The sequence below is a fragment of the Erythrolamprus reginae genome, chromosome 2 (assembly GCF_031021105.1).
Source record: "Erythrolamprus reginae isolate rEryReg1 chromosome 2, rEryReg1.hap1, whole genome shotgun sequence".
NCBI classification, from domain to species: Eukaryota; Metazoa; Chordata; class Lepidosauria; order Squamata; family Dipsadidae; genus Erythrolamprus; species Erythrolamprus reginae.
In genome coordinates this window covers 249516616-249540277 of record NC_091951.1, presented here as the reverse complement: position 1 = coordinate 249540277, position 23662 = coordinate 249516616, and the positions used below count along the sequence as shown (strand labels likewise).

General features: G+C 38.4%; 1 protein-coding gene and 1 long non-coding RNA gene across 2 annotated transcripts in view; one reads left to right on the top strand and one right to left on the bottom strand.

Moving 5' to 3' along the window:
- LOC139162266 (uncharacterized) overlaps positions 1 to 23662 on the bottom strand; it is a 60721-nt gene that overhangs the window by 17168 nt on the left and 19891 nt on the right. The window lies entirely within an intron of this gene.
- LOC139162264 (thioredoxin-like) lies at positions 2287 to 16586 on the top strand. The gene is made up of 5 exons (XM_070742444.1): positions 2287 to 2310; positions 4245 to 4349; positions 7882 to 7941; positions 10049 to 10114; positions 16524 to 16586. The coding sequence occupies exons 1-5, from the start codon at positions 2287 to 2289 to the stop codon at positions 16584 to 16586; spliced, it is 318 nt and encodes a 105-aa protein (XP_070598545.1).

The window sequence follows — 23662 nt, the reverse complement described above, 5'->3', positions numbered from 1 at the left end:
TCCAAATATCTTCAAGTTGCCAAGGTTGGGAAACACTGTCCTATACCTTTCTTCTATTCCTTTATCTCTTCTTCTATTCTTTCATTGATATGTTCTATTACTATATCTTCTTTCCTATTATTTCTTAGATATATTTTACTATGAGTATCTCCTCTATAACCTTCATCATGCATTTTACTATGTGTATATAGATATATACCCACTAAAACCCTCATTGTGTATTGGACTAAATAAATAAATAAATAAAATAAATAAATAAATAAAATAAATAATGGAGCATAAGTTAGCAGCAAAAGCCACATGAGGTAACTAAGAGGCATGCACAATTACAGCGATTTTTCAGAATAAACTAGGATTTGTAGAATTGTTGTTGTACAGGTAGCCCTCAACTTACAACTTTGTTCCAGCACTTGTCATGAGCTTTCCAACCCAGATACGATAGCCCTATACTAGCATTTATACTAATAAATCCCCCCCCCAAAAAAGATTAGATTCTGAGACCTTGGTTGTACCTTATGGCTCATAATGAATCAAGTATAAGATTGGATTTTTTATATAAGAATTGAAAACAAAGGGCATCTCCCTCCAAATCTATTAAGGCAATGGATATTGAAAGGTAAATTTAAAGGACCCCTTTTTCAGTATATTTATCAGAAACGGATCAAAAAACACCTAATTATTTTTTAAAAGTTTTGCTTAAGGTTACTTTTTTAAACTTCTCACATTTAAATGGGTTTCTAAAGTAATTGGACAGTATGTCTAAGACATGCGTGAAATAGAAAGTTTAGAACTAAGATGCCTTAAACAAGATCTAAGTATTGCCCACAAGATCATATGCTGCAACGTCCTGCCTATCGGCGACTACTTCAACTTCAACCACAACAACACAAGAGCACACAACAGATTTAAACTTAATATTAACCGCTCCAAACTTGACTGTAAAAAATATGACTTCAGTAACCGAGTTGTCGAAGTGTGGAACTCATTACCGGACTCCATAGTGTCATCCCCAAACCCCCAACACTTTACCCTTAGATTATCCGCGGTTGACCTCTCCAGATTCCTAAGAAATCAGTAAGGGGCGAGTACAAGTGCACTAGAGTGCCTTCCGTCCCCTGTCCTATTGCTCTCCTATATCTCCTATACCTTTCTTCTATTTCTATATCTCTTCTTCTATTCTTTCATTGATATGTTCTATTACTATACCTTCTTTTCTATTATTTCTTAGATATATTTTACTATGAGTATCTCCTCTATAACCTTCATCATGTATTTTACTATGTTTATATAGATATATACCCACTTAAACCCTCATTGTGTATTGGACAAAATAAATAAATAAACAAACAAACAAACAAACAAACAAATAAATAAAAAATGTGCTTTGTGTAAAATCTCTGTACCTTTTAGCCTAGCTCTGGATGTGTCTGATGTTGTGTTTCTGCTTTGATCTCTGATATCTGGAAGTTTTAAAGCCAGGAAATAAAGGAAGAAGATCCATACCTAAACCAACCTTACATTTAGATATAAAACATTTTTTAGTATCTATGAACAGTTTCTTTAGTAGCCACACCTCTATGTCCTCTAAGAGCAGAATGGCACATACAAATAAAGTAGCTAAAGCAGAGGTCTTCAAACTTGGCAACTTTAAGACTTGTGGACTTCAATTTCTAGAATTATCCAGTCAGCTGGGAGTTGAAGTCCACAAGTCTTAAAGTTGCCAAGTTTGGGGACCCCTGAACTAAATGTTGCAGATAGCCACTGAAAAATAGTCAATTCCATATCTGAGCACTATTGATGGCCCAGACTCTCCTTATCTGTGATTCTTCCAAGTTGAATTTTTTAATTGTTCCCATATCTATAATGAATTTTGCCAAATCGAAGCACTCTATTATGTGCATCTAACATACACTCTAAGATCTATTAGAGATGGTCTGTGTCCACCTTCTTTCTCTCACATAAAATATCTAGAGTGAATTTATCTTATTCCTCTGGAATGCGCCGCCCTTCATCTTGAGAATCCAGCCTAATACAATCCATGAACTTTACCCAAGAACGTGATAGAGTTCTTGTAAAACTTCAGCTATGTATTTCAGCTTTATCCCGAATAGGCATGTAGTTTGGCAAGCTCCTCAGCTATCTGAATATTGAAAGGATCATAAATGACATACTTTACTATGTCATAATAGCATGGTGTCAACTTGACCCTATTTGAATCATTCTGAGATGAATACTAGTGAGACAAGAAAAGAAGTATTAAGTGAGGTTTTTTTGGAGGCACTCGCAATGTTGTCAAAAGTGCACAATGAGGCAAGTACTGTATTTCGATATAGATTGCTATCGATTCAGTTTGATACTGGGTAGAAATCTAAGCTCACCAATACCTAAAGAGATTTTCTAACTTGGCTGCATATTTCTGAAGCTATGAGCTGAGAGGATGACTTTGACTTACACCAATTTATAGAAAAGACTCAAATTCTCAGATAAACCAAGGAAGGTGATTAAATTGAGATGGCTACATACTCAGCTCTTGGGGGTTGGAGCTCATTTCTGTTTCTTAACCGAATGAGCCAGTGTTGTCCGAAGATGCTTCCATGGTCATGTGGCCAGCATGACTATATGCTGAGGTGCAGAGGACACTGTTATCTTCCGAGCGAAGTGGTACCTATTTATCTATTCACATTTGCATTCTTTTGAACTGCTACATGGGGAGGAGCTAGGCAGTGAAGGGCTGCAAAAAGTTTTTACTACCACACTGTGGGTGCGGCTTATTTTGTGGGTGTGGCTTGCTGGCCATGCGACCAGGTGGGAGTGACTTGATGATCATATGACCGGGGGTGGCTCAAAGTTAATGTGACTGGCTTAAAGGTGGCCAACTTGACATCACTCACATCAAGGGTTTGGGTTAGGGTTAGGGTGCCTGGCTTCTCCATACCTCAAAGAGATACAATTTCCCTATTTACTATTACTGAACACCCAAAATATACTATTTAATATGCCATATGTTTACATACTTATTACAGGCACCCAAAATATACATTATCTACTATATAAAGTGTATGTACACGCATGCACAGCTCTTCTTAAATTATACACATTCAACCTCATTTACTGTGATAGGAAAAACATACCCAGAGCCCAAAAGGGGGAAAAAGAAAAAAAATCAACATTTTTCTACCAGTTCTGCATATCCAATGGTGGGCCCCAGCCTCAACCGAACGGAACGCCGTTCCGGTGCTGGCCACTGGCGCTTCCCCGTACCTATGCCTGCCCTGCCCCGCCATGAGCGTTGCCTTCTCCCGCCGTTCGCCCCTTGCTCACCTCTCGTGCCAGCTCCCCCCACCGCCCGTACTGCCACCATTCGCCAGAAGAGCAAGAGGCAAGCGCAGCAAGTGGGCAGTGGGGAGGCAAACAGCAGCGGGCAGCAGCAAGTGGGCATGTTTGCCCATTTCCAGGCTTTTTCGCTGAACAAGCTTGGAAATAGTGCTGGTGCGTGTGTGCGCATTCAAGAGGGGAAGTGGGGGCACACTCCCGGCCCATTCCAGTAGGGTCGGGAATGGTAGCCCGCTCCTCTGCATACCTGACCGTACCCGTAGGAGCCCAACACTGGAGCTAGGGCAAGTAATAAGAACTCACCCCATCAAACAGCACTCAGGTCTCGAATGCAGGCTGTCAGCTTTCCTGCTGACAAGCTCAGCATCTTGAACCACTGAGCCATCACACCCCTTAAACAATGAGATTTAACCTAATATGAAAAATAATTATAAATAAAGGCATGCTGATTGCATGAATCCGCAAGAAACCCAGCGACCGATTAGGTCCCACAGAGTTGGCCTTCTCCGGGTCCCATCGATGAAACAATGCCATCTGGCAGGACCCAGGGGAAGAGCCTTCTCTGTAGCGGCCCCGGCCCTCTGGAATCAGCTGCCCCCGGAGATTAGGACTGGCCCCACCCTCCTTGCCTTTTGCAAACTTTTGCAAACTCATCTATGTCGCCAGGCATGGAGGAATTGATATATCCTTAGCTGCCTTTGATTTTATGGATGGTGTGTTTGGGCTGTATGACTGTTTTAATAGGGTTTTTTTAAAGACTGTTTTAACATTGGATTTGTATATGATGTTTTATTGTTGTGAGCCGCTCCGAGTCCTCGGAGAGGGGCAGCATACAAATCTAATAAATTATTATTATTATTATTATTATTATTATTATTATTATTATCATTCTGCACTTGCTTCCCAAACAGAAAGAATTTGCGGAATTTCTGAGGAGGGCAGGACCCCGCCTTGTTGTGGCGAACTTTACAGCAAAATGGTGTGGGCCTTGCAAACTTGTTCGTCCTTTTCTTTATGTAAGTGAAGCCACAATGCGACAGAAAAATATCCATATGTTGTGGTGCGCTAGTAGTCCCTTTGCTTCTCTCCCTTAATCATGGGATGCTGCCTCACATCAAACCATAGTATTGCCAGCCTACAATGATGCTGTCCGTTTTATTTGGCGGCAGATTTTCACGGTATCTCTCTTGCAAATGACTTCCTGTTTTGTCTTCAATCCAAGAAAGCCTGGGATTGTACCAGTGATCATTTGCATCCCAAATGTGCATTTGGAGCTTCCAGATCTGGACTACAAAACTCTGTTCTTCAAAGTATGCAGTCTTGAACTGGTTAGAGATTTTAAAACTTTTTCAGGCTACAAAACCTGTTCATTTTTTTTAAAAAAACTTTTTTTGGCAAAAGAATAGATCTTAGCCTACCTTAGAAAAAATTGGACTTCCTTGACTGCAACATAATGGTTTGATCTTACTTCCCTCATTATCACCAAGCAAGGGAAATATACTTCACAATTTAATTTCATTTTTTGAGGCTTAACTTTGTAGACATCCCTTCAGAGCCTGTATCTCAAGCCTGTATTAGAATTTGATCTATAAATCAGATCTATAAATCAGAATTAAGTATTTTCTGAGGTAATATCTCAATGCAGAAGGAAGGCCTATGTAGAGAATGCTGAGTCATTCTGAGGCAATTAAGCATGCAGCAACCTCATCAGATGAAAAGGATTTAAATATGCAAGAGCTCTCTGCTCCTTGCTCGCTCGCTCTCTGATCTCTGATCCTACTCTGTGTGAAGTGTGCTCTAAAGTTGCTGTATTGATCTGTTGGTTCCTGTGAGTTATTGTAACTGAGATAGTTGTAATGAGATACTAGTGAGATACTAGTGTGATATATGTATAGTAAAGTAGAAAATAAATAAATATATTTTTCTATGACTTCCTACTGCTACTGTGTTTCACTGAAGACTTCAACTCCATATCTATTGGTCTGTGGCTGGCTGGTTGGGTTGGTTAGCTGGTTGGGCTGGTTTGCTGATTGGGCTGGTTTGCTGATTGGGCTGGGTAGTTTCCAAAGTGTAGCTCTGATATACAGTATTTCAGAACTAGTTAAATTTTCCTTTCAGACATTTCAGTCCCTTGAGCTTTCTCCTCGTTAACTTGCGTCCTTCTGCCTGACTTTTTCCTATATATCCAAAGTGATATTTTTCTTACCCCTTCAATTTTCTGTATCATTCCTTTTCTTTTCCCTCCCAGTAGACATTCTAGAAAGTACTTCCTTCCTCAACCCTCTATTCTTCCCCACAACTTAAATGAAGTTTAAATACAACTGCACTTGCTCAAATCCGTGTCTTGCTAAATTTATCGTTTTTATTATGTACTTGATTTATTGCAGTTATTTAGAAAAAAACTTTTCAATATGTAGGTCCCCCCAAAGTAAATAATTAGTCTTGTGAGCAGTTATTTGTAAATATCAACATGATAATGGAAAAGACAATAATACTTTTTTAGGGCAGACCAATGGTTGAAACCGCCTAGCAAAAGGACAGTATCTCTACATAAATGTCCTTCTTGAGGCAGGACTGATAAAACACGTTATGACATTTTGACACATGCGTCATCTTTTTTGGCAACATGGTAAGAAACATACGGTACCTCTATGCATGCTTGGCCTTGTTCCCTTTGCCGGAAATACTTTCCCCAAAATTCTTTCTTTGAACCTCTGTCTTCTTTCTGTCTTCTCTCACTCCCCGCTCTAGCATTAGTTTGTAAGTTCCTTTAGTCTGTTTGTATAATTGGTTAGACAGGTCTAAACAGTTGATATAGTGACAATCTGTACAAAAATAATCCTAGTGCAAGTGAATGGAAATAATATATACTGCTCAAAAAAAAATAAAGGGAACACTCAAATTGCACAGCCTAGATCTGAATGAACGAAATATTCTCTTTGAATATTTCATTTGCACAACTATTCAATTTGTACCACAGCATGTGAAATTGACTGTCAATCAGCGTTGATTCCTAAGTGGACAGTTTGATTTCACAAAAGTTTGATTTACTTGAAGTCATATTCTGTTTTTTAAGTGTTCCCTTTATTTTGAGCAGTGTATATTCTCTGTATTGTAATTCAGACATTTATTTGATATGGCATGATGTAGTCAAAACCAGAAAAGAAATGGACATTATTTTGTTCATCTGGACCATCCATTCCACACTTATAAAGAGCCTCTGTTAAAAGCTATATGCAAGAAAAAATCTTTTTTAAACAAAAATTGGCAAAGGTACAGGAGTATGAGTGGGGATAGGGAAGAAGAGATAATTGTTTGCCTTTGTGGACTCTCACCAAAATCGATGGGACCATATCTAGCAGGAATGATAGCAATTGAAGACCTTTTTAAAAATCCCACAAGAAGCCAACAACAAACCACTTACCGATATGTGTTGTGCCAAAATGAACAACATGAAGGAATCCCTGTAATTTCTGGGAATCGAACTGAATTTGAGGGAGACTTTAACCTAAGATCATTTTTAACAAATGTGTGAATGACAGCAATTCAAAAGCAGTGTTTTTCCCAGCATAGGATGGGAGCTGCACTCTTCGTTGAATTGAGCAAAGGAGAAGAACAAGATACAAGAACGGTGCAAGACCCTTGCCAATGTGTACATTTTCCTAGTGTCTTTTTAGCAGGATACTACTTGACGCTAAACATCTCATATCTAAGTCATAGCTATAGGTACTTAGGGATACCACTCAAGCATCAGATATAGACTACATATACTGTAAACAGAAAGTAAAAGATTAAGAATCCAACAGGAGGGCAATTACAGAAGAGGTGTTTGATTTTAATGTATCAAAATATAAAATCCTTTGAATGATTTGGCTGAAGTATTTAAGACAAGTTGATTACCTGGTGCTTTTTCAGCATAAGTTGAGAGGCATATATATATATATATGTGTGTGTGTGTGTATTTATCAGATTCATATCCTATCCTAATTATAAGATTTGGGGCAGCTCACCTTAATAATGGAGCACAAGAACATAAAACACAGTATTTTATAATATATAATATTGAGGGGGAATAAAACTGAAGTGAGAGGTCTATTCAAAAGACTGGCCTCATCATAGAAAAACATCAGATTTTAGCCCCGTAACCTCTCAAAAATGGTGTTAGCCCTCTGCTTTTTTCCCTCCAGCACAATCAAAGTAGTCAGGAAAAGTTTCGTGGAAAGATGTCATCCTGTAGTTAATAGGATACCAAGTCATAAAGGTCTTTATGGGTTGAAATAACCCATATCTAGTTTTCCAATCTCCAAAGCAATAATTTCATGCTAAATAAACAAAATCCTTGTTTCAATATCTTGAAATTCATGATGTCACTTCATCTATTGTCTTTGTAACTCTTCAGTATTTTTCTTAGAGGTATGATTTTATACTGAAAGAGGAAGGAGAGAAAAACCAAAAGTGGAACTATACCATACAATGAAAAACATTTAAAGTTTAGGCCAATTTGGGCCATATTTCATATCTAAATTTTGTTCCATTTTTGTCCTGAAGGAATTGGCTGCTCGATATGAAAATGTCCTTTTCTGTATCATCGATGTAGACCTGGCAGAAGTAAGTATCTCAATCCAGAAGGATTAGATGCCTCCTTGAGCAGCCTTCTGGAGCCCTAGTTAGAATGATGAAACTCCTAATTCAACTTCTTAGAAATGACAGAAAATATTTATCACTCAGGTGGTAGATGTTAGTATACCAACATCTTGGTGTAGTTGGTTTATTCTCCAGGCTTATTGTATAGCTTCGAAACATTTCATCACCAAGCTAGCTAACATCCCCAGCAGGATTTCTGAGAAAGCCTACAAACCAATAAGGGGCCTTATCAAGCAAGCAACCAATGAACAGTACCATTGACCGTATCTTCACCACCTTCACATGACATCTCCAGCCAGTCGCACAGCATGCATGTCACAGGTCATGACCAGATGATCCCACGACCCACTGACCACGTAACCGCATGAGAGTAATAAAAATGGAGAGGAACTGAAGCAAGACACTTCAACCTAAGTAACACTGAAGATGTCACCGAGTCTGAGGGCAAAACATTCGGAAGTTAAACAGCAAGCCAACAGTAACTTCTTGTTCTTAGAGGGCAACAGATAAAAACAATTGTGTTAGAATCTTAACTGCTTGGTTATTATCAGTTACTCTAACCCAATTAACTACTAAAGGGAGATTATCAGTCTTTGGAACATTGAATGAAAGCAAATTCTGGACCTGCACAACACTGACCACTGAGTCCTTGAGAACTAGAATCTCCTAATACTGGACAACTCCCAGCTAGAAATGTCATTTTGTTAACTCTTTTTATAAAATCATGTTTGCAGCAATATATTAAAAAAATCCTATTAAGCCCACGTTAACTTGCAGTGCTCATGTCATCTAAACATACAATGTTATCAACAAGCCATCACCCCTAAAAAAGTTGTGTACTAGGCTTAGCAGAATCCTAATAATTGAGTTCACAAATGTTGAACAGTTGCAAAGTGATTTCTGCCTACAATTATACAGTATTTTTATCTTAACATTTTTAGCCAGTTTCTCAATCTTAACGTGTTGAGGAATACTGGAAGTTGAAGAATAGGGATAAGGGTAAGGATAAATCTAGGGGTAGGGGTAGGGGAGAATAGAATAGGGGAGGGGAGGGGAGGGGAGGGGAGGGGAGGAGAGGAGAGGAGAGGAGAGGAGAGGAGAGGAGAGGAGAGGAGAGGAGAGGAGAGGGGAGGGGAGGGGAGGGGAGAGGAGAGGAGAGGAGAGGAGAGGAGAGGAGAGGAGAGGAGAGGAGAGGAGAGGAAATTCTTTACTGGCCAAGTGTAATTGGACATACATGTCTCCAATGCATAAGCTCTCTGGGTACACACATACTTTTAAAGTTGTAGTGATTGAGAAATACTTTTAAACTATTACCATCTTGGAAATATCTTATGCTGTTTCCTTATTAACTTTTCAAGTCTTTACCACCAGGCATAAAAAAGATGCAAAAAGAAGGCATCTAACTTGTCTTTCTTCCCTTGGCTGTTTCTCAAGGATTTGGGTTATCACTTCAACCCAACTTTGCCTGGTAACAATGGATGGCAATAGAAGAGCATCTCTTCCTCTTATTTCTTCTTGCAATTGTTGACAGCAAGTTGATTGGTTCAGCTCTGTTTTTATCACCTTGCTGACATAAAAGCACAATTTTACTCATTTTTGTCCATAGCCTCTCAGGCTATATATTAATCAATCAAACTTCCCTGGGCCAGCAATAACTAATCAAGGCTCATGTTAAAGATGTCAACACACCCATAAATTAATCCTTATGCAAATGTTGATTCTTTGCTGTTTACCCTCGACAGGGAGCCCTACCATCCTTGTAAGGTTGTAGGCTAATGCATTGTAATAGTGATAAGCAGAAATAAAGACAATAAAAAAGAAATTTACTTTATAAGATGCAAGTGAAAGGCAGCAAAAACCTTTAACATAAGCACAAAGGCAATTATTTAGCCATATCAAATGTGATTTTTCAAGCTGACAACAAAATTAGGGAATAGTATAGGTAGGTCTTGGGAGGCTGTATAAAATGTCCTTTTTATTTTTTATTAGAAGCATTTTTTAAATGTAGTGGCTAATGTATCTGAATAAGGTCTAGAACTTTATGGCATATGGGTTGGTCTCTCTTTAACAGGATGTAGCTGTCCTCTGCAATATTGTTGTTCTGCCAACATTTCAGTTCTTCGTGAAAGGAGACAAGGTATGTGTGGCCTAAAAACACAGTTTAGTAGACTTCAGAGTTCTGCATTTGTTGCCCTGATTGAGTCCCATTGGGATTGGGTGGCATACATTAAATTAAATTGTGGCCCTCACAGCTCTGCTTATGAGAAAATATTAATTGAAAGCTAGAAACATTACGTTCAGTGAATGAATATTCCCAAATCTACAATCAGTTGTCTAATCTAGTAAATTTGTATCAGACAGTGGTAGAACCTTGTTATCCAATATTTTGAGACAAGTTGTGGTTGATGTTGTTCACTGGCATCATGTCCCAAAGGTGCTTTTTCAAAAGGCAACTGGATTTTCTTGTTTTTGCTTGAAGAGTTTCACTTTTCATCCAAGAAGCTTCTTCAGTACTGATCATGGTCCGACCATAACCTGGATGACTGAGAATCATTTCGTTTCTCTGGAGGATTATACTTTACTTATCTTTCTTTCTTCTTTCTTTTCTTTATTGGATTTGTATGCCGCCCCTCTCCGTAGACTCGGGGCGGCTAATAACAGTAATATAAAACATCATGTAAATCCAATACTAAAACTAATACTAAAACAATTAAAAAACCCTTATTTGTAAAACCAAACATACATACAAACAAACTTACCATGCACAAATTGTAAAGGCCTAGGGGGAAAGAATATCTCAGTTCCCCCATGCCTGACGGCAGAGGTGGGTTTTAAAGAGCTTACGAAAGGCGAGGAGGGTGGGGGCAATTCTAATCTCCGGGGGGAGTTGGTTCCAGAGGGCCGGGGCCGCCACAGAGAAGACTCTTCCCCTGGGGCCTGCCAAACGACATTGTTTTGTTGACGGCACCTGGAGAAGGCCCACTCTGTGGGACCTAACTGGTCGCTGTGATTCGTGCGGCAGAAGGCGGTCTCGTAGATACCCTGGCCCGGTGCCATGAAGGGCTTTATAGGTGATGACCAACACTTTGAATTGTGACCGGAAATTGATCGGCAACCAATGCAGACTGCAGAGTGTTGGTGTTACATGGGCATTTTTGGGAAAGCCCATGATTGCTCTCGCAGTTGCATTCTGCACGATCTGAAGTTTCCGAACACTTTTCAAAGGTAGCCCCATGTAGAGAGCATTACAGTAGTTGAGCCTCGAGGTGATAAGGGCATGAGTGACTGTGAGCAGTGACTCCCGGTCCAAATAGGGCCGCAACTGGTGCACCAGGCGAACCTGGGCAAACGCCCCCCTCGCCACAGCTGAAAGATGTTTCTCTAATGTGAGCTGTGGATTGAGGAGGACGCCCAAGTTGCGGACCCTCTCCGAGGGGGTCAATAATTCCCCTCCCCAGGGTGATGGATGGACAGATGGAATTGTCCTTGGGAGGCAAAACCCACAGCCACTCCGTCTTATCAGGGTTGAGTTTGAGTCTGTTGACACCCATCCAGGCCCCAACAGCCTCCAGACACCGGCACATCACTTCCACTGCTTCGTTGACTGGACATGGGGTGGAGATGTAAAGCTGGGTATCATCAGCGTACTGATGATACCTCACCCCATGCCCTTGGATGATCTCACCCAATCTCACTCTTTGGGGTAGAACATTACCTGCTACGTTATAAACTAAACTGAGACTATTGGCATTTTACAACTGAAGATAACATTAGTAGAAAGACTTTGTGGATTTTTTGTTCTACAGTTGAATCAGCAAATGCAATCAAAAAGCAGTTTTTCTTCTCTCTCAGCTAGTCAGGCAACACCTGTTGCACCATTGAACACTTTGGTACAAACTAAAGAAAATATTTCAAAATTTATGAAGAGATGTCAAAGATTTTTGCTTCAATAACCAAAGGAGGGATTTTGCACACCCATGCATAAGGAGGAAAAATTGTAAACCTGAACTCTCAATTATACTTTAGTCCTTGTCATACTTAATTATCACCTTTGCACGCTGTTTGTCTGATTAACAAATTTCTTATTGTATGGATCTGGTATATTATACCTGCATTGCAGATATAAAAATAAGTCTAAAATGCAATAACTTGCCCAACATAATGATGGCAATAAATGTATTATAGAATTCCACCAAAATCTCCTGGAAGAAGGGAGGGAAGGAGAGGGGGAGTGTGGAGGAGAGAGAGCTCAAATACACAAATTTATTTATTTCCAGCCTTTAAAAAAAATAGTTTAAGGTGGCAAACATACCGATTATCCTTCCTCCTTCTCTCTCCCCCCCCCATAATGCCCACTCACCCAAATTATAAAGTGTTTTCCAACATACATGAAACCAGTGGTGGATTCAAAGTGCTAAAGCCCATTGCAACAATATAGCCAAAAAGGCTTCTAGAGTTGTTAACATGATCCTACGTAGCTTCTGCTCCGGCAATCTCACACTACTCACAAGAGCCTACAAAACTTTTGCCAGACCCATCCTTGAATACAGTTCATCTGTCTGGAACCCATACCACATCTCGGACATCAACACCCTTGAAAACGTCCAAAGATATTTCACAAGAAGAGCCCTTCACTCTTCCACTTGAAACAGAATATCCTACGAAAATAGATTAACAATCCTGGGTCTAGAAAGCTTAGAACTACAACGCCTAAAACACGATTCAAGTATTGCCCACAAGATCATATGCTGCAACGTCCTACCTGTCAATGACTACTTCAGCTTCAACCGCAACAACACAAGAGCACGCAACAGATTCAAACTTAATATTAACCGCTCCAAACTTGACTGTAAAAAATATGACTTTAACAATCGAGTTGTCGAAGCGTGGAACTCATTACTGGACTCAATAGTGTCAACCCTTAACCCCCAACATTTCTCCCTTAGACTATCCACGATTGACCTCTCCAGGTTCCTAAGAGGTCAGTAAGGGGCGTACATAAGTGCACTAGTGTGCCTTTCGTCCCCTGTCCAATTGTCTTTCCTTTATCTCATATATCTTATATATTTTCTTCCTTTCATATATCTTCTCCTCCTCTATTTTTATATATTTTCTTAATATATATTACTACATGTCTATTCTCTTCTATATGTATTGTGTATTGGACAAAATAAGTAAGTAAGTAAGTAAGTAAGTAAGTAAGTAAGTAAGTAAGTAAGTAAGTAAGTAAGTAAGTAAATAAATAAAAATAAAATAAATAAACCTTAGAAAAGTGCCTTGATTTGCCATTTTGCTTTAGAATAGGCCCCAGTAACTTTACTAGGACTTATTTTTTAAGTACGCGTATAAATTAAAACTGCGAATACAGGTTAGAAGCAAGGTCTGAAATGAATTTCCTGACTGAGCCACCATCTAGGTTTAATGCATTGCTTTCTCTCACCAAATCTATGCTTATAGCAGTTGTCTCCTAACTCTAATGGTTCTCCTGAGACTTTTCTTCACTCGTTATACATATGCATGAATATTATTAATGGGGAAGAGGAAACCAAAAAACTTCTATTTAACATAAGAGTTCAACCAACCCCTTGCATATTATTCAAATTGCAGTCATGGGACCTGCACAGATCTAAATGTCATTTAGGAAAACTATTTTTGTTAGTGATTCTTGAGTACAGTCCAGGAGTGAATACTTTGGGGTCTGTTGAAGTGTTAAGTAGCTTTTCTGCAGGAGTACAGGTAGCTCTCCATGAGCCCCAATTTTTGTTACTAACTAAGGCAGTTGTTAAGTGAATATTGTCCCATTTTATGACTTTTCTTGCCACAGTTGTTAAGTTAATCACTGCAGCTGTGGCGTTAGTAACACGATTGTTAAGTGAGTTCTTTATTATTTATATATGTATTTAAATTTAAATTTCTAAGCCGCCCTTCTCCAATAGACGTGTACAAGAATCTGGCTTCCCCATTGGCTTTGCTCATCAGAAGGCGGCCACAGATGATCACATGATCCCAGGCAGTGAAGGGCCGCTTGTCTTCAGCACTACCGATGCACCCTCCAAGGCTGTAGCAGGCATGGGCATATCCGGCGGAATTAAGTGCACCCTTTGGCGTGAGATTTGGCTTCTGTGCATGCGCAGAAAGCAAAATCTCATGTGAGGATGCGCGTGAGAATGAGATTTTGGCCATTTTTGTTGGTATTTGTGCTTCTGCGTATGCGCAGAAGCAAAAAAATCAGCGCAAATTGCTGATTCCTGACTGCACCGACTGCTGGCCATCACTGGACTATCTGTACAGCCCAAAAATTGTTAAGAAGAGACAGGGACAAATCGGCGTAAACTTTGGCTCACAAACTCTTACATAATTTTCTACTGGAAAGTCTGGGAAACTCTGCAGGTTTCCAGCCATCTGGAACAGTAGGGCTAGACAGCTAACTCCTCATGCTTACATCTCTGATGTCCATCATCTGGAGTTATTATTAATTAGATTTGTATGCCGTCCGAAAACTCGGGGCAGCTCACAGAATAAATATAGAAACAAAGTGTACAAAATAAATCTAATACATTAAAAAACTACAGCTAAAAACCCTATATATTACTCAATCAGACAATCCAATCACACCATGCATCACATTTATTGGTTGGTGGGGTAAGATCTAATTGCCCCAGGCCTGGTGACATAGGTGAGTCTTAAGACTCTTGCGGAAGGTGAGGAGGGTGGGGGCAGAACGAATCTCTGGGGGGAGCTGATTTCAAACGGCCGGGCCCCCCACAGAGAAGGCTCTTCCCCTAGGCCCTGCCAAACAACATTGTCTGGTTGACTGGACCCGGAGAAGGCCAACTCTGTGGGACCTGACCGGCCATTGCAATGCAATTTAGAGAACACAGATGGCTTCTAAATCCCATTGTTACCAGTTTGTGCGCTCACTCACGCATGTGCGCAACACTTCTGTGCATGCACATAAGCATCCGGGGTGGGTGGGCGGGCCCTCCCGTTGCCACCGGTACCAATTTGTAGAACCCTACCGTACTGGTAGCAATCCACCACTGACAGAGACCTTTATTGGTATAACTGTCCAATCCAACTTTTTAAAAGAAATGTGAAGAACAAAATCCATATTTGACAGTGCCGTGTCTGCAGACCAAGAAGGTCCAAACTGTTATCTGATTAGAACTTTCACTACTGTGACATTAAACAATATGCTCCTTTTTTTTGGTCTCTCTATTACTGAGTAATATGGTGGTAGCTATTTCTGAATTTGCATTTATGGAAATAAAACAACAAAGCATATTCAGAGGAAAAACATTCTTTGAACCACCTGCTTGGCTGAAGACCCCAGTGCTGTTTTATATGTGATTTTAATATTCTCTCCTTAAGGATAAGGTGAAAAAGGAATACTGTATACACATCACACGTATCCTTTTTATCAAGCGAGTGGAAAAGTAGATTAGCTTTTTTTGAGAGAAATCTCAGCTCTCTTTTTCCAGTTTGAATTACAGATACTGGTAGACGTACAAGTGCTCATTTAGTGACTCTTCTAAGTTACAAGACAACTGAAAAAAGAAATTTGTGTCAATTTTTCACTCTTACGATTTTTCACTTACGATCATTGTGGCATCCCCATGGTCACGTGATCAAATATAAGGGCTTGGCAACTGATTCATATTTATGATGGTTAAAGGTTTCGGGATCATGTGATCCATTTTTGCCACCTTTTGAGAAGCAAAATCAATGGGGAAGCCACATTCACTTAACAACCATCTTACTACCCTAACACTAGCAGTGATTCGCTTATCAACTGTGGCAGGAAAGATCGTAACATGGAGCAAAACTCACTTAGCAAATGTCTCATATGGCAACAAAAATTTTGGGGTGAATTGTGGTCATAAGTCAAGGACTATCTAGTTCTTTTTTACCTCAGCTTATTAGTAGGATGGTTAGCATTTCTGAGACAATTTTTTTTTAAATCAAATAGATTAGTGAACACTAACAACAGTAGTTTTTTAAAAATGATAAAAAAGCATAGGAGTGAAAAATATATTGGAATTAGATAGTCATTCTATGTTACAGCTAACAGTGTTATACTGCAACAATCCAGATGACCAATAGATAGCAGGAAAGATAGTTTTCTAAATATGTTTTCTTTCTTTAATTCCTTCTAATATTCATTTTTTGTAATCTTATTGTGTTTTTTAAATTCAAAACAAAGGCAAAAAATAAAAATGTATACCGTAATTAAATCCAAAGTCTTATTTCAAATTTGTCAGAGCCAGTAGTCCATTGTAACTTAATAAAAATCAGTGTTTTGATCACCTTTAGCTGTTTATTTAATTTTGCTGTTTATTTAATCCCCTTTTGCTGATGTGAAATAGCATTAATGGAAGCTTGAGATTCTCTGGGCAAACGTTGCAGCACTGAGCTGATTACTGGAACTCTATAAAGGAAAGACTCCAAAAGGGGGTTTAAAAGTACCTGAGGAAGCTCACATGAGAGAAGTACTTCCTCAAATTCCTGCTCTTCCGTTAACTGTGTTGACTTTTGTTTCATCCTAGATTTTTGAAGTAACTGGAGCTAATAAAAAAAAGGTTGAAGAGAAGATTGGAGAATTTATGTAATCTTGAAGAAAGGACCACTGCAACTCCAAAGCCACTATGATATTGCCTTCAAGTGACAGTAAAATTAACATCTGCATGTGTATGTGCCCTATTACCTGCACATTGAATGAAATGATATAACAGTAATGGCAAATCTATGGCATGCGTGCCACAGGTGGCGCATAGAGCCATATCGGAGGGCCCATGAGGCATTGCCCTGTATCAGCTCCAACGCACATGCGCGTGCTGACTAGCTGATTTTCACCCTTGGGGAATAATAATAATAATAATAATAATAATAATAATAATAATAATAATAATAATACAAAATCCAGCATAGTGATCTCGTTTGCTGTGTTGTACCGACATAATAATAATAATAATAATAATAATAATAATAATAATAATAATAATAATAATAATAATGTGGTGGTAAAGAACTGGTGGGATCATAAACCTGAGAAAGTAGTTGAAAACAAACAGGCCAAAACACTTTGGGACTTTCAAATTCAAACTGACAAGATTTTTGGAACACAATACACCGGACCTCATGATTGTGGAAAAGAAAAAAGTGTGGATCGTTGATGTCACCATACCAGGCAACAGTCGAATTGATGAGAAACAACAAGAAAAAGGTAGCCGGTATTACGATCTTAAAATCGAACTACGACAACTCTGGCATAAACCAGTACAGGTGGTCCCAGTGGTAATTGTCACACTGGGTTCCGTGCCAAAAGATTTCAGCTGGCATTTGGAAACAATAAACATTGACAAAAATCACGGTCTGTCCATTGCAAAAGGCCACCGTACTTGATTCTGACTGCATCATACGAAAATACATCACATAGCCCTAGATGCTTGGGAAGTGTTCGACTTGTGATATTGCAATACGAAATCCAGCATGTCAATCTCGTTTGCTGTGTATTACTGTTTTTTGTAAATAATAATAATAATAATAATAATAATAATAAATTATTATTATTATTATTATTATTATTATTATTATTATTATTAATTAGACTTGTATGCCGCCCCTCTCCAAAGATTCAGGGCGGCTGACAACAACAATGGAACAATATAGATACAAATCTAATAACTAAAAAGTGTAACTAAAACCCATTACAGTACCTTAAAAAACAATTGATACTACACAATCATAACCACACATAACTTTCAATGGTTAGAGGTGGGGGATACACTAGTTATCCCATGCCTGGCGACATAGATAGGTCTTGAGTAAAGTGACCAGATGTCCCACTTTCAGTGGGACAGTCACGCTTTTCGATCATTTGTCCCGCATCCCGCTCCATTTGAAAAACGTCCCGTTTTTTTTCTCCCAACGAGCCTCCTTGGGAAGAGGCTGGAAGGAGGGTATTCTGGGCTCTCTGCTGCTGCCCCGCCCTCCCCGCCCCTAACCCAGCTTGGCTGGAGGTCTCTGCGGGGAGGAAGAAAGAGCAAGAGGGCCCACCAAGGTAAAGGGGCGCCGCGGCGGGGGTGGGTGAGGCACGCACTTGCTGAGGGGAGATGATGGCATTGGGCAAAGCTTCGGTTGCCTCGGCACTTCTGGAGGCAGCGGCCAGCCCAAGGGCGATGTCCGGGTGCTTCTTTCCAGGCTGCGCGCAGTCCGCCCGGGCACCTCAGGATCCGCAGAGGGAGAAGCGCAGCATTGCTTTCCCTCACCTTGGAGCTGGCAGAGCCTGCCTGAATGCGCTTGGGGGCATCCCGAGGCGGGAATCCTCCCCTTGCCACCCATGGAATTCCCTATTGGGGGCTTCCGGTTTGGTGGAGATCGCGGCAGGACGTGTCTGGCAGGGCTCTGCCAGGCGAATCCTTTTCTACCCCCTCCGAAGGTCGCATTTGCGATCGGATCGGGCCCGGATGGCCCGATCCATGAACAGGGGGCTCACTGCTGCCCGAGGACCCGTCGCCAGGACTCCGGAGGCAGCGGTTCGTCCCGCAGCTTCGGGGACGGGAGAACCGCTCCTCCTCGACTAGGAGGACCGGCCAGCGCTTTCTCCCCTCACTCAGTGGGAAGAATAAAATCAAAGAAGAGAAAGTATAAATATCTATATTTACATTGAAAAAGAATACAGCAGAAAGGACCTAAGGTAAAAATCTCCTTGTGTTTCGTGTCTAAAGTCAGAGATCGTAAAAGTTTCAAGTAAAAGTTTTTTTTTCCTAGGGCGAAAGTGAAAGTTTTTCCTTGTTTAAACCCATCCGCAAATAACAGCCGGATCTAATTCCTTTTTTCACTTTTACTTTTTCATCTTAACGTGAATTTTGGAACCTATAAAATAACTTTTTGACTTTATGATTTAATAAAATAGTTTAAATTTGATATGACTATCTAACTGCTAAAGGAAATTTCTAATGAGGAGTAGAATTTGTTCCTGATAGATTTTTAAAATCATAATGTTTTGGACTTAATTTTTTGAAGCGGAGGAATACAGCCTTGCTGCCTTTTTTTTTTACTTCTGCTGCTCTTTTTTACAATATGAAATAATTTAATAACTATGAATTATGGAATCTAGAGGAGATTGAAATTACTTCTTTTTTGGATCACTTACTGTTGGAATAACCTATTTGGAATACTTGCTGAACCTTTTGGATTATTTGCTGACTTCTTTTGGATTATTTGCTGAGAACTCTTTGGTTTAACATCTGCCTGCTGCACCAAAATTAACCTGACTCCATCTTGGGATCTGTTTCTTTGTTCTTTGAACTTGGAAAATAAACTGACTTCATTTTGAACGCAAGCAAACTTTGGATTTGTTTTACTCTTTGAACTTTGAACTGACATTAAATACAACTTTATTCCTTGAGATTTGGATTTCCATCTTCACTTCCTAGCAAACCACAGGATCTATAAGAAGAACTTAAGTATATAATACTGTTATTGTGTCTTTGAATAACTATCTGTTTCTTTCTCCTGAATTCTCTTTGACTTTCTTCCCTTTTTTTGGATATTTTTATTATTAGAAGAAGCTTGACTTGAACTATATGCATTGTTAAAAACCTTGGGTTCCTGCTCTATTCTTAACAGTTGAATTAAATATTATCCCCCTTCTTTTTCTCTTCTTGCACAACTCTCTTTACTTCATTTTTTTCCCTTCCTTTTTTTCTTCTCTCCTCCTAAAAGTTTTCTTTCCAATTCCTTTCTTTCTGTTCCTTATACACAGCTGACATTTCTTCCTTTTTTTTTTTCTTTGGCTCCATTGTATTTGAAAAGGCACCTGTTTTTTTTTCTTTTTAGCTCTGTGGCACTAAATAATAATATTTTTATTTTTTCCTTCTTTTCCCTTCTTTTTTCTTTTCCTTTGAATTTCGTTACTAATTGAATTGTTATTGAATTGGCATAGTCATATTATAAGGGAAACAAAATATATTGAATAGATTTGGAATTTATAGTAATTTCTTTTCCTTTTCACTACACATAAAATTGAAACTAACTTTAAAATTTGAAATAGTTGATTTTAATTTGATAATGTCCCACACCTCAACCCTTGTTAAAACAACCAAAAAACAAACCACACCAACTACTTTATCTCCACAAGTTTCACCGCACTCTTCTCCTTCGCATCAAGTGCTAACCATGTCTACTAAAGACAAAGACAAAGACAAAACAATGCAGTCCAACCTTGCAACTATACATGAAACTTTGAATACTCTGAAGGACTTTATGGTCAAGTCACAAGAAGATGCTACCCAACAAAGAGAGGCCATAAAGGAGGAGGCAACACAGCAAAGAGAAGCCATAAAGGAGGAGGCAACACAACAAAGAGAAGCTATAAAAGCTGACTTAGCAGAATTTAAAGTGGAGATGGCCCAAATGAAAGCTGATATGGGTGAGATGAAAGACCAGATAAAGCAGATTCAACAAACACTTCAAGAAAGTGATGACAGAGTTAAAAAAGTTGAAGAACAATCTGACAAAAATGAGAAAAGAATGGAATATCTTGAAGGGAGAGCCGATGAGAGATACAAAAGATACGATGAATCCATTATCCAACTGGAGATGCAACGAGCTTCGTACGGACTTCGATTTCAGAATTTAAAAGAGGAAAAAGATGAAGATTTAAAAGTGACTATGGCGGAACTCATTGGAGGTATACTTCAAGAGGACCCCATAGCTTTACAGAGAGAAATCGATGAAGTTTACAGAATCTCGAATAGCTATATCCGTCGGCACAATCTTCCAAGAGAGATACATATTAAATTTACAAGAAAGGCGTTGCGAGATGAGATACTTCACTACTCAAGAAACTCCCCGCCCCAACGCCATGGAGTAGAAATAAAGATATTAAAGCAAGTTCCAAGAAGTGTCAGAGAAAATAGAAGAGACTATCACTTTCTAACAAAAATTTTGATCAAAGAAAACATTACCTACCGTTGGCTTATTCCACAAGGACTTTCTCTGACATGGCGTTCTACAAGGTACAAATTGGAAAATGTAGATCAAGCCATGTACTTTCTTGAACAGAGTGGTTTGGGCCACTCCGACTACGCAAGTAACCAACAAGTGGTTCAACTACAACTAGTTCAACAGCAACCAGGGGAAAAACCACCAACTCAGCAAGAAGAAAACCTGGGGGCAACTGCTCAAGTAATGGAGCAGGACCAAGGTGCGAGAAGAGTTCAACCTCAGCGAGAAACTAAAAAACCCATTAAATGACAATGAATAAAGATTTTAAAATCTTCTCTGTAAATGTTAATGGACTTAATGAACCGAGAAAAAGGAAGCAAATTTTTTCTAAAATTAGAAATCAAAATGTTCAGATTGCAATACTACAAGAAGTGCATATTAAAAAAGATAATCAAAAATTACTGTTGAATCCCAAAATTGGAAAAATGTACAGCTAAAGCGTATATAAGGGGTTTAACAATATCTTACACAGCAAAACACAATAAGGAAAAGAAATTAGAGTATTTACAATTAACAAACGAACTAAAACAATTAGAATCCCTATCGCAGCAACATACTAAGAACAGAGATCTAAAGACAGAAATAAACGTAATTAAACATAAAATTAGAGTTACAGAACAAAACCAACTAACTGAAAAGATCAAAAGAGCAAAGCAACATTATTTTGAACATGCAAATAAACCTGGCAGATGGTTAGCGTACAAACTTAGAAAACAGAGTCAATCAAAATTAATCCAAAAATTAGAAGATAAAGATGGTAAAATAAAATATGACACAAAAGGCAAGGCAGACATTGTTTATAATTTTTATAAAGAATTATATGCTAAAGCTCATGTTATCGAAGATGAAGTTTTTAACTATTTAGAGGCTTCAAATCTACCACAAATAACAGAAGATCAACAGGCCACCATGGATGGACCAATAACAATGGAGGAACTTTTAACAACAATTAAAAAACAGAAAAACAACAAGGCTACAGGCCCAGATGCCATACCTGCAGAATGGTACAAGATAGATAACGAAATAATAAGAAACCATATGTTAGAAACTTTTAATTTTTGTAGACTGGAGGGGAAAATTCCCAAATCTTGGTCAGAATCACTGACAACCTTAATACATAAACAGGGTACAGAACCAGAAAAGATTAAAAATTATAGGCCTATATCACTATTAAATGTAGATTATAAGATTTTTATCGCCATTTATGCAGAGAGACTTAAAAGAGTTATAAATGGAATAATACACCAAGACCAAAATGGGTTTCTTCCAGGAAGACAAATTAAAAACAATATTAGAACTGTAATAAATATACTAGAGTACTATGAACAACACCCAGACAAGACGGCATCTTTAATGTTTTTGGACGCTCAAAAAGCCTTTGACAACGTTAATTGGATATTTATAAAAATGCAATTAAATAAAATGAGATTTGGCCCAAAATTTGTTAATCTAATAGACACCATATATTCAAAACAAACAACGAATATAATATTGAATAATAGCCAATTACCAACACTTGACATAAATAAGGGAGTTCGCCAAGGATGTCCTATATCACCATTGCTATTTATCATGACCCTTGAAACTTTATTAATTAAAATAAGAGCGGACCCCAAAATAAAAGGTTTAACCGTAGGAGATGAAACCTACAAACTCCAGGCCTTTGCAGACGATCTAATGTTTATAATTGAAGAGCCGATTACAACAGTTCCTACTTTACTACAAACCATTGAACAGTATGGAAATGTAGCAGGTTTAAAGATAAACAAAAGCAAAACACATTACTTGACTAAAAACATGAATAAAATACTAGAAACGAAATTAGAAAGTATTTCTGCAATAAAGATCGTAAAAAAGGTAAAATATTTAGGAATAAATTTAACAGCGAAAACAATAACATTAAAAAATGATAATTATATGAAATTATTAGCAGAAATTAAAAATGACTTAGCAATGTGGAATAATTTGAAAATATCTTTCTTAGGAAGAATTGCAACAATCAAGATGAACATTTTACCCAAGGTTTTATTTCTTTTCCAGACAATACCAATAAACCCAGGGGGTATCTTTTTAAAAACTCTAACAAACTTAGTTAAAAAATTTATATGGCAAGGTAAAAAAGCAAGGATAAAAATGAATTGTTTAGAAGATATTAAAGAAAGAGGCGGATTTGGCCTTCCAAATTGGAAACTATACTATCAGGCCGCTGCATTAACATGGCTTAGAGATTGGATAACTTTAGATAACAAAAGAATACTCGACCTAGAAGGACATGATTTAATGCTTGGATGGCACGCATTTTTATGGTATGACAAGGACAAAAATCATTCATATTTTAAAAGGCATACGTTGAGGAAATACTTATTAGAAGTATGGAAAGACATAAAGAAAAATCATTTTTTAAGTATCCCAGACTGGCTAGCTCCTTTAGAAGCAATAATACATCCAAAGTCTATAAAAGATAGGAAAATAACTTATAGATATAAAGAACTATTAAATGATCAGATGAAGCTTAAATCTAGAATTGAATTACAAGAAGAAGGCACAATAATAGATTGGTGGCACTATGCCCAGATCCGATCCAGATATCAGAAGGACAAAATTCTTTACATTTTTAATAAAAGTAAAAATCCTTTAACTACTTTAATCACCATCAATTCAACAAAAATGATAG

Coding starts and splice junctions, on each gene's coding strand:
- LOC139162264 (XM_070742444.1), top strand. CDS start 2,287: ATGTTGTCAAAAGTGCACAATGAG. Junction 4,350..7,881: donor TTGTTCGTCCTTTTCTTTAT/GTAAGTGAAGCC, acceptor TTTGTCCTGAAG/GAATTGGCTGCTCGATATGA. Junction 10,115..16,523: donor TCTTCGTGAAAGGAGACAAG/GTATGTGTGGCC, acceptor GTTTCATCCTAG/ATTTTTGAAGTAACTGGAGC.